This window comes from Beta vulgaris, chromosome 6 (assembly GCF_026745355.1).
Source record: "Beta vulgaris subsp. vulgaris cultivar EL10 chromosome 6, EL10.2, whole genome shotgun sequence".
NCBI classification, from domain to species: Eukaryota; Viridiplantae; Streptophyta; class Magnoliopsida; order Caryophyllales; family Amaranthaceae; genus Beta; species Beta vulgaris.
This window is the reverse complement of record NC_079207.1, coordinates 43,052,339-43,063,699: the sequence shown is the minus strand read 5'-3', so window position 1 is coordinate 43,063,699 and position 11,361 is coordinate 43,052,339. Positions and strand designations below refer to the sequence as shown.

Sequence of the window (11,361 nt, the reverse complement as noted above, 5' to 3'; positions counted from 1 at the left end):
CTGGTTGTAAAAAGTTCACCAAACTGTCTGCCGTATTGACACTTTTCAACATTAAATCTAAGGGAAATTGGACCGACATTAGTTTCAATTCCCTGTTAGAAGTGTTAAGTGAGATGTTTCCCAATGGCAACGAACTTCCAAAGTCGACCTATTATGCTAGAAAGCTCATGTGTCCCTTTGGCTTAGAGTATAAGAAGATACATGCTTGTCCGAATGACTGCGTGCTATATAGGAATGAATATGACAATTTGAATAATTGTCCACGGTGCGAGATGTCACGATATAAGCGTGAAGGAGATGGAGATAAGAAAGGGCCCCCAGCTAAGGTATTGTGGTATCTTCCAATAATTCCTAGATTCAAGCGCTTATTTTCCATAAAGAATGATGCAAAAAATTTGAGATGGCATGCAGATAGAAGGAAGAAAGATGGTTTGTTGAAACATCCGGCGAATTCTCCTGAGTGGAATAGTATTAATAGGTTGCATAAGCCATTTGGGGATGAAGATCGTAATTTGAGGCTTGGGCTATGTACAGATGGAATGAATCCGTCGGAAGTTTGAGCTCTTTACATAGTACATGGCCAGTACTTTTAGTTATATCTAACTTGCCTCCTTGGTTGTGCATGAAACGCAAGTACATGATGTTATCACTTTTAATCTCTGGTCCTAAACAACCTGGAAATAACATACATGTCTACCTTGCACCGCTTGTTGATGATTGGAGAAAGCTATGGGATGAAGGGGTTTCTGTTTTTGATGCTCATACTAATGAGATGTTCACATTGCGTGCAATGCTTTTCTGCACCATTAACGATTTCCCTGCGTACGACTACTTATCCGGATATAAGAATAAAGGAAAAAAAGCATGTCCAGTATCGATGACATGGAATCCACATGGATTCCTAAGTGCAAACATGTGTACATGCCCCATCGAAAGTTTCTACAACTGCACCACCCTTTTCGTAAAAAGAAGAATGCATTTGATGGGAAAGTTGAAGAGAGAGTAGCTCGTAGAGCGTTGACTGGTGAAGAGGTTTATGAGCAAGTTAAGGGTGTTGAAATGATCTTTGGTAAAACAATGCAAAAGGATACAGGGTTATGGACTCAGTTTGTGCCTCCAACCTACCCATGTGGTTGCGTGACTCAGTTTGTGATTGCGCCAAGGGATTCATAGCCATGGCAAGCTTATCCATCTCGGATGTCATGTTTAAGTAGTGTTCGATTCTTTCCACTCCTTTATTGAACTTAAAGAATGGATCTTGATGCAATCTTGGACGTAAAGAATACAATCTTGGATGTAGAAACACTTCTTAACCTTTGTCCTAACAATCTTGAGGCGTCAAGATTGGTTCTCGGTAGAAAAAGATCGAGTCTTCAAGTTATAGTATCACTCGAACTTATAGCAAGTGTCGAACCTTATTGATGCCCTTGGATCTTGTATGATCAAACAGAACCCTTTCTATCCTCTCCTCCCTAGAAAACTAACACTAGTGGAAAAAACTCCATGTGCTACTTGTCAAGTGCTTGGGTTGAACAATCAACTGAAGCACTTGTGAAAATTTAAATATCAAAATTTCACAAGTGCTTCGGTTGATAAGTCCAAGGAGCACTTATTCACAAGTGCTTCGGTTGACTAGTCAACCCAAGCACTTGTGAATAAGTGCTCCGGTGGTTCAACCCGAGCACTTGCACACGTTTTGTTGGCTCGCGCTACACTTATTTCAATTTTTTGAAGGACGCGCTAATTATCATTAACACGTTTATTTTCCCCTGAGGTCAATTAATTTGGAACGAAATCAGTTCCTCCTCCCTCAGACTCTTCTCTACTTCGCTCCTCACGAAATCAGTTCCTCCTCCCTCAAACTCCTCTCTACTTCTTCGCTCCTTAACTGAAATCAGTTCAATTGCACTCGAAATTGGGAATTAAATTTTCTTTGCCGCCAATCTTCTCCCCGTCAATCTCTCGCTGAAGTCGCTGCTGGTGTCCCCGTCAATCTGCTGCACTAAACTCCCGTGGTTTCTCTCTCTTCCTTATTGTAATTTGAGTCATCAATTCGCAATTTTTTTTGGTGGTTTTAGTGGTTGTTTGAGTGCAAATTTTGGTCAATTTTCTGCAAAACATCCAAGTATGGAATTTTTTCATCTAATTTCAGTTGTTAATTTCGAAACCTATGATTTATGAATTGCTAGTTTATGAACTTGCGAGTTGTATGAATTTTTTTTTTTGCGAGTAAGACTATGTTAGACATTAGGTAATTTGGTAACTTTGATTAAGACTATCATAGACATTACGAGATTTGGTATTCTATACCTAACTATTGGATCCATACCCAATTTAATGATCTCTACTGGATTACTGATCTCAACTGGATTACATGCACTTCTTCTGTATGTTTCTCAGACCATTTGTTTCTTACTCCTCCACATTACATCTTGAATTCTTGATACCTTTAGATACTATAGCATGTACGAATGACTGTGACATGCTACTGTTTTATGCAATATTTTATGTATTAAAGATTCCAGAAACTTATATTTTTTTCATCTATGTCTATATGCAGAAGGTTCTTTTTAAAGCATTTTCATAAGTAGATTTTCATATTTTGTACTAAAGGTCTTACTCCTCCACATTGCATCCTGAATTTTTTGTACTAAAGCATTTTCATAAGTAGATTCCAGAAACTTATATTTTTTTCATCTATGTATATATTCCAGATACCTAGCTCCGCCCTTGCATCCAACAGATATAAGTTAGTTCCTATAAGCTAAAATCAACAGTAATCTCAGTAATTGCACACTATGTCTAGCCCCCATCCCAAATTTTAGATAAAAATCAAGATAATTCGAACTTCAAAATTAAAAGGGCTAAATTCAATCCGTAGGGACAAAATATTCATGTGGATAGGATGAGTAATAAGTAAATCTTTTCATTATCCTTGCTTGAAACAAAATGATGAATAAAGACTGATACTAACATGTCGGGTTTGACTAGTATAATAATTTAACATTAAAATCTTGAGGCTAGAGCCTAGAATTGTTAGACATTAGCGATTAGATTAGAATAGAGCCGATTACTATTGGCCAAAATGTAATATCGTTAGCTGTTAGAAATATTTGGATCAATAGTAAAGTGTAAGGGAAGGAATAATGATAACATGAAATTCATTAAAGTTTTTTTGTTTAAACTTTTGAAGATAGCCGTCATTAGCTAGTTGTAAATATGAATCTTATACTTCTATCTTTTTTGAACTACAAATAAAGGACCTTATAAGGAAATTATACAGTGCCTCCATTATTTTTGCCTATATTTTCCCCGCCCCTACCTCTTATAGTATATCTAGGTGACGTGGGTAAATGAGAATAACTGCTCCATACTCCTATAGTAGAAGTGTAGATTAGAAAGAGTCCTACATTCCTTTACATCAATTCTTTTGTTTTGTCGAAAACCTCCTTTTTCTTTCCTGCCTATCTTTTCTCCCATTGTAGGGAAATGCTGCCGCAATTTTCATAGATCGAGATGCTTACATACATTTACTAGTGGGATTAGACGTCCAAGGATGGGTTAGGTTGGAGTAATAAGGACCTCTGGAAGACATGCATATATTCATGCTATATTTTTTTTTTTGAATTTGTATGTTTAATGCTTAAATGGTTGACAATGTGTTATTGTATGTGATTAATTAGTCGTAAGAGGTCTGTTTGGATGGCGAGAAATCGTTCGTGGATGTATTGTAACATTGATTCGTCAGAATTTGTGGATGGGTACTGGAATTTTGTGATTCTGCCTTAGAACATCAAGCTAGGACGGGAGAATCACGATTTTATTGTCCTTGTGTCAAGTGTGGCAATGTGGTCAAAGTGAGCGATATTGATTTACTTAGGGAGCATGTACTTCATCATGGGTTTAGGCCGGAATACCATGTATGGATTTGGCATGGTGAGGAGGGAGTATATGAACGGAATTCTCATGCAAATGATGTCCATGAACAAGAAGACGTGACTCATGCATTTGGGGAAATGGGGAATGATAATGAGCACGAGGATGATGAGGATGATGAGGATCATGTGGATGAGATGATGGCGAGTGGCGAGGATGACTTAGGGAAACATTCTCTTGTTTTTGAGTCTTTGACAGAGGCAGCTCAAAAGCCACTGTATCCTGGTTGTAAAAAGTTCACTAAACTGTCTGCCGTGTTGACACTTTTCAACATTAAATCCAAGGGAAATTGGACCGACATTAGTTTCTATTCCATGTTAGAAGTGTTAGGTGAGATGTTTCCCGATGGCAACGAACTTCCAAAGTCGACCTATTATGCTAGAAAGCTCATGTGTCCCTTTGGCTTAGAGTATAAGAAGATACATGCTTGTCCGAATGACTGCGTGCTATATAGGAATGAATATGACAATTTCGATAAGTGTCCACGGTGCGAGATGTCACGATATAAGCATGAAGGAGATGAAGATAAGAAAGAGCCCCCAACTAAGGTATTGTGGTATCTTCCAATAATTCCTAGATTCAAGCGCTTATTTTCCATAAAGAAAGATGCAAAATATTTGAGATGGCATGCAAATAGAAGGGAGAAAGATGGTTTGTTGAAACATCCGGCGGATTCTCTTGAGTGGAATAGTATTAATAGGTTGCATAAGCCATTTGGGGATGAAGATCGTAATTTGAGGCTTGGGCTATGTACAGATGGAATGAATCCGTCGAAAGTTTGAGCTCTTTACATAGTACATGACCAGTACTTTTAGTTATATATAACTTGCCTCCTTGGTTGTGCATGATACGTAAGTACATGATGTTATCACTTTTAATCTCTGGACCTAAACAACCTGGAAATAACATAGATGTCTACCTTGCACCGCTTGCCGATGATTTGAGAAAGCTATGGGATGAAGGGGTTTCTGTTTTTGATGCTCATACTAATGAGATGTTCACATTGCGTGCAATGCTTTTCTGCACCATTAACAATTTCCCTGCGTACGGCAAGTTATCCAGATATAAGAATAATGGAAAGAAAGCATGTCTAATATGTATCGATGACATGGAATCCACATGGATTCCTAAGTGCAAACATGTGTACATGCCCCATCGAAAGTTTCTACGACTGCACCACCCTTTTCGTAAAAAGAAGAATGCATTTGATGGGAAAGTTGAAGAGAGAGTAGCTCGTAGAGCGTTGACTGGTGAAGAGGTTTATGAGCAAGTTAAGGGTGTTGAAACGATCTTTGGTAAAACAATGCAAAAGGATACAAAGTTATGGACTCAGTTTGTGCCTCCAACCTACCCATGTGGTTGCGTGACTCGGTTTGTGATTGCGCCAAGGGATTCATAGCCATTGCAAGCTTATCCATCTCGGATGTCATGTTTAAGTAGTGTTCGATTCTTTCCACTCCTTTATTGAACTTAAAGAATGGATCTTGATGCAATCTTGGACGTAAAGAATACAATCTTCGATGTAGAAACACTTCTTACCCTTTGTCCTAACAATCTTGAGGCGTCAATATTGGTTCTCGGTAGCAAAAGATCGAGTCTTCAAGTTGTAGTATCACTCGAACATATAGCAAGTGTCGAACCTTATTGATGCCCTTGGATCTTGTATGATCAAACAGAACCCTTTCTATCCTCTCCTCCCTAGAAAACTGACACTAGTGGAAAAAACTCCATGTGCTACTTGTCAAGTGCTTGGGTTGAACAATCAACCGAAGCACTTGTGAAAATTTAAGTATCAAAAATTCACAAGTGCTTCGGTTGATAAGTCCACCGGAGCACTTATTCACAAGTGCTTCGGTTGACTAGTCAACCCAAGCACTTGTGAATAAGTGCTCCGGTGGTTCAACCCGAGCACTTGCACACGTTTTGTTGGCTCGCGCTACACTTATGTCAATTTTTTGAAGGACGCGCTAATTATCATTAACACGTTTATTTTCCCCTGAGGTCAATTAATTTGGAACGAAATCAGTTCCTCCTTCCTCAAACTCCTCTCTACTTAGCTCCTCACGAAATCAGTTCCTCCTCCCTCAAACTCCTCTCTACTTCTTCGCTCCTCAACTGAAATCAGTTCAATTGCACTCGAAATTGGGAATTAAATTTTCTTTGCCGCCAATCTTCTCCGTCAATCAGTTCAATTGTATTCGAAATTGGGAATTAAATTTTCTTTGCTGCCAATCTTCTCCCCGTCAATCTCTCGCTGAAGTCGCTGCTGGTGTCCCCGTCAATCTGCTGCACTAAACTCCCGTGGTTCCTCTCTCTTCCTTATTGTAATTTGAGTCATCAATTCGCAATTTTTTTTTGGTGGTTTTAGTGGTTGTTTGAGCGCACATTTTGGTCAATTTTATGCAAAACATCCAAGTATGGAATTTTTTCATCTAATTTCAGTTGTTAATTTCGAAACCTATGATTTATGAATTGCGAGTTTATGAACTTGCGAGTTTATGAACTTGCGAGTTGTATGAATTTTTATTTTTGCGAGTAAGACTATGTTAGACATTAGGTAGTTTGGTAACTTTGATTAAGACTATGATAGACATTACGAGATTTGGTATTCTATACCTAACTATTAGATCGATACCCAATTTAATGATCTCAACTGGATTACTGATCTCAACTGGATTACATGCACTTCTTCTGTATGTTTCTCAGACCATTTGTTTCTTACCCCTCCACATTTCATCTTGAATTCTTGATACCTTTAGATACTATAGCATGTACGAATGACTGTGACATGCTACTGTTTTATGCAATGTTTTTTGTACTAAAGATTCTAGAAACTTATATTTTTTTCATCTATGTATATATGCAGAAGGTTTTTTAAAGCATTTTCATAAGTAGATTCTCATATTTTGTACTAAAGGTCTTACTCCTCCACATTGCATCCTGAATTTTTTGTACTAAAGCATTTTCATAAATAGATTCCAGAAACCTATATTTTTTTCATCTATGTATATATTGCAGATACCTAGCTCCGCCCTTGCATCCAACAGATATAAGTTAGTTCCTTTAAGCTAAAATCAACAGTAGTCTCTGTAATAGCACATTGTGTCTAGCCCCTATCCCAAATTTTAGATAAAAATCAAGATAATTCGAACTTCAAAATTAAAAGGGCTAAATTCAATTCGTAGGGACAAAATATTCATGTGGATGGGATGAGTAATAAGTAAATCTTTTCATTATCCTTGCTTGAAACAAAATGATGAATAAATATTGATACTAACATGTCGGCTTTGACTAGTATAATAATTTCACATTAAAATCTTGAGGCTAGAACCTAGAATTGTTAGACATTAGCGATTAGATTAGAATAGAGCTGATTACTATTGGCAAAAATGTAATATCGTTAGCTGTTAGAAATATTTGGATCAATAGTAAAGTGTAAGGGAAGGAATAATGATAACATGAAATTCATTAAAGTTTTTTTGTTTAAACTTTTGAAGATAGCCGTCATTAGCTAGTTGTAAATATGAATCTTATACTTCTATCTTTTTAGAACTACAAATAAAGGACCTTATAAGGAAATTATACAGTGCCTCCATTATTTTTGCCTATATTTTTCCCGCCCCTACTTCTTATAGTATATCTAGGTGACGTGGGTAAATGAGAACAACTGCTCCATACTCCTATAGTAGAAGTGTAGATTAGTAAGAGTCCTACATTCCTTTACATCAATTCTTTTGTTTGGTCGAAAACCTCCTTTTTCTTTCCTGCCTATCTTTTCTCGCATTGTAGGGAAATGCTGCCGCAATTTTCATAGATCGAGAAGCTTACATACATTTACTAGTGGGATTTGACGTCCAAGGATGGGTTAGGTTGGAGTGATAAGGACCTCTGGAAGACATGCATATATTCATGCTATATATTTTTTTTTTTTGAATTTGTATGTTTAATGCTTAAATGGTTGACAATGTGTTATTGTATGTGATTAATTAGTCGTAAGATGTTTGTTTGGATGGCGAGAGATCGTTCGTGGATGTATGGTAATGTTGATTCGTCATAATTTGTGGATGGAGTACTGGAATTTTGTGATTCTGCCTTAGAACATCAAGCTAGGACGAGAGAATCAGGATTTTATTGTCCTTGTGTCAAGTGTGGCAATGTGGTCAAAGTGAGCGATATTGATTTACTTAGGGAGCATGTACTTTGTCATGGGTTTAGGCCGGAATACCATGTATGGATTTGGCATGGTGAGGAGGGAGTATAGGAAGGGAATTCTCGTGCAAATGATGTCCATGAACAAGAAGACGTGACTCATGCATTTGTGGAAATGGAGAATGATAATGAGCACGAGGATGATGAGGATCATGTGGATGAGATGATGGCGGGTGTCGAGGATGAGTTAGGGAAACATTCTCGTGTTTTTGAGTCTTTGACAAAGGCAGCTCAAAAGCCACTGTATCCTGGTTGTAAAAAGTTCACCAAACTGTCTGCCGTGTTGACACTTTTCAACATTAAATCCAAGGGAAATTGGACAGACATTAGTTTCAATTCCCTGTTAGAAGTGTTAAGTGAGATGTTTCCCGATGGCAACGAACTTCCAAAGTCGACCTATTATGCTAGAAAGCTCATGTGTCCCTTTGGCTTAGAGTATAAGAAGATAAATGCTTGTCAGAATGACTGCGTGCTATATAGGAATGAATATGACAATTTGGATAAGTGTCCACAGTGCGAGATGTCACGATATAAGCGTGAAAGAGATGGAGATAAGAAAGGGCCCCAGTTAAGGTATTGTGGTATCTTCGAATAATTCCTAGATTCAAGCGCTTATTTTCCAAAAAGAAAGATGCAAAAAATTTGAGATGGCATGCAGATAGAAGGAAGAAAGATGGTTTGTTGAAACATCAGGCGGATTCTCCTGAGTGGAATAGTATTAATAGGTTGCATAAGCCATTTGGGGATGAAGATCGTAATTTGAGGCTTAGGCTATGTACAGATGGAATGAATCCGTCGGATGTTTGAGCTTATTACATAGTACATGGCCAGTACTTTTACTTATATATAACTTGTCTCCTTGGTAGTGCATGAAATGCAAGTACATGATGTTATCACTTTTAATCTCTGGTCCTAAACAACCTGGAAATAACATAGATGTCTACCTTACACCGCTTGTCGATGATTTGAGAAAGCTATGGGATGAAGGGGTTTCTGTTCTTGATGCTCATACTAATGAGATGTTCACATTGCGTGCAATGCTTTTCTGCACCATTAACGATTTCCTTGCGTACGGCAACTTATCCGGATATAAGAATAAAGGAAAGAAAGCATGTCCAATATGTATCGATGACATGGAATCCACATGGATTTCTAAGTGCAAACATGTGTACATGCCCCATGGAAAGTTTCTACGACTGCACCACCCTATTCGTAAAAAGAAGAATGCATTTGATGGGAAAGTTGAAGAGAGAGTAGCTCGTAGAGTGTTGACTGGTGAAGAGGTTTATGAGCAAGATAAGGGTGTTGAAACGATCTTTGGTAAAACAATGCAAAAGGATACAGGGTTATGGAAAAAGGAGTCTGTCTTGTGGACACTTCCATACTAGAAAAATCTCCGGGTCAAACATTGTCTCGATGTCATGCATATAGAAAAAAATGTATATGATGCCATTCTTGCGACACTTATAAATATTCCTGGTAAGACGAAGGATACCAAGGCCTCACAGTTGTACTTAGAAAAGATAGGAGTTCGGCCAGAACTGTGGCCTCAGAATAGGGAAGGTAGGAAGAGAAAGAAATCTGAAGAAATAAATCTTAATGAAGACAATAATAAGAGGAAGAAATCTAAAGAAGAAAGAAACCTGAACAAGGTTAAGGATAAAGAGAACAAAAATAAGGTCGATAATAGGAATTATTTGCCTCCAGCTTGCTATACGTTATCCAAGGAAGACAAGCGGATTTTTCGCGAGTCTTTGTATGACATCAAAGCTCCATCGGGATACTCATCTAACATGAAAAGATTTGTATCCTTAAATGGTAGTTGAAGTTAAGGCTCATGAAATCTCATGATTGTCATGTCATGATGCAAGTATTTTTACCGATTGCCCTTCGTGGAATACTACCAAAACATGTGCGGTATGCTATAACTAAACTGTGCTCATTTTTCAACACTATATGTAGCAAAGTGCTTGATCCGACAAGACTTGATGCTCTTCAAGCGATGTTGTAGAGACTCTTTGCAAGTTTGAAATGTATTTTCCACCTGCTTTTTTGACATAATGGTTCATCTTATCGTCCATCTAGTTTGCGAAATCAAGTTGTGTGGTCCCGTGTTTTTGAGGTGGTGTTATCCTTTTGAAAGACGAATGGGTAATTTACAAGACAATGTGAGGAACCCTGCACAACCTGAAGCTAGTATCATTCAAGGCACCGTGGGCGACGAAGTTGGTAATTTTGTAGCTGAGTATTTGTCTAGTGCACAACCTATCGGACTTCCTACATCTCGCCATGATGGAAGACTTAGAGGCCAGGGTACGATTGGCTCAAAATTAGTCACACCTCCTAGAGATAAGCGTTTACAAGCACACCTGTATGTGTTGCATCACATTGCAGAAGTACGTCCGTATTTGGGTGAGCATATGGAGGTGCTACGGGCATAAAATCCTTCTAAAGGGGATAGAGCATTGATGCAATTGCACAATAAGACATTTATTGATTGGTTTCATGATCGAGTAATATGTCAACAACAAGATGATGTATCTGAAACTATTAAGTGGTTAGCATTTGGTCCTCATGAAGCTGTCAACAAATATGAGGGTTATGATGTAAATGGATTTACATTTTGGACTGAAGGTCGAGATCAAAAGTCCTCATCAGTGCAAAATAGTGGTGTTCTGTTTTGGCATCATTGCATTTTATGCGAGCGCTAAGGATCAGAATCCGGTGGATGAACTGTTATACTATGGGCGAATTCAAGAAATATGGGAGCTTAACTATTCTTGTTTCAAGGTTGGTCTCTTCTGTTGCAAGTAGTTAGGTAATAATCGGCGTTGCGTAAGAAATGATGACCCTTGTGGATTCACACTTGTAGACTTGGGTCATTTGCGTGAAAGTGACGAGCCATTTATACTTGCAATACATGCTAAGCAAGTATTTTATGTAACAGACCCTGCTGATCCTAAGTGGTCTATTGTTGTACTAGGAAAAAGAAGTATCCTTGGCGTTGGTGATGTTGATGATGAGGAAGAGTATGATGCTTTTGAGGACACCCCACCCTTCATCAATCCCAAAATCGATATAACTCCAGATGTCGACACAAATTATATGCGCATAGATCACACGGAAGGGATACTTGTCGACCCTTCAGAATGATGTCTTAGAAGGTATTATGTATACAAGTTCTTGAATACGTCTTCTATTACTTGATACGAGGCA

At 38.1% G+C, this 11,361-nt stretch overlaps 2 protein-coding genes across 2 annotated transcripts; both read left to right on the top strand.

The window, feature by feature from the left end:
* The first annotated feature begins 1,251 nt into the window (after positions 1 to 1,251).
* Positions 1,252 to 4,718, top strand: LOC125498644 (uncharacterized). The gene is made up of 2 exons (XM_048646888.1): positions 1,252 to 1,354; positions 3,790 to 4,718. Exons 1-2 carry the CDS (start codon positions 1,252 to 1,254, stop codon positions 4,716 to 4,718), a joined length of 1,032 nt encoding a protein of 343 aa, XP_048502845.1.
* Positions 4,719 to 8,260: 3,542 nt separating this feature from the next.
* Positions 8,261 to 9,533, top strand: LOC125498643 (uncharacterized). The gene is made up of 3 exons (XM_048646887.1): positions 8,261 to 8,658; positions 8,748 to 8,946; positions 9,012 to 9,533. Exons 1-3 carry the CDS (start codon positions 8,261 to 8,263, stop codon positions 9,531 to 9,533), a joined length of 1,119 nt encoding a protein of 372 aa, XP_048502844.1.
* The last annotated feature ends 1,828 nt before the right edge of the window (positions 9,534 to 11,361 follow it).

What these genes read in the sequence shown, in the direction of transcription:
- LOC125498644 (XM_048646888.1), top strand. Translation starts at nt 1,252, where the DNA reads ATGGATCTTGATGCAATCTTGGACGTAAAGAATACAATCTTGGATGTA. An exon ending in GGCGTCAAGATTGGTTCTCG is followed by an intron (nt 1,355 to 3,789) that starts GTAGAAAAAGAT and finishes ATTCTGCCTTAG; the next exon opens with AACATCAAGCTAGGACGGGA.
- LOC125498643 (XM_048646887.1), top strand. Translation starts at nt 8,261, where the DNA reads ATGGAGAATGATAATGAGCACGAGGATGATGAGGATCATGTGGATGAG. An exon ending in AATTTGGATAAGTGTCCACA is followed by an intron (nt 8,659 to 8,747) that starts GTGCGAGATGTC and finishes AATAATTCCTAG; the next exon opens with ATTCAAGCGCTTATTTTCCA. An exon ending in ATGGAATGAATCCGTCGGAT is followed by an intron (nt 8,947 to 9,011) that starts GTTTGAGCTTAT and finishes TCTCCTTGGTAG; the next exon opens with TGCATGAAATGCAAGTACAT.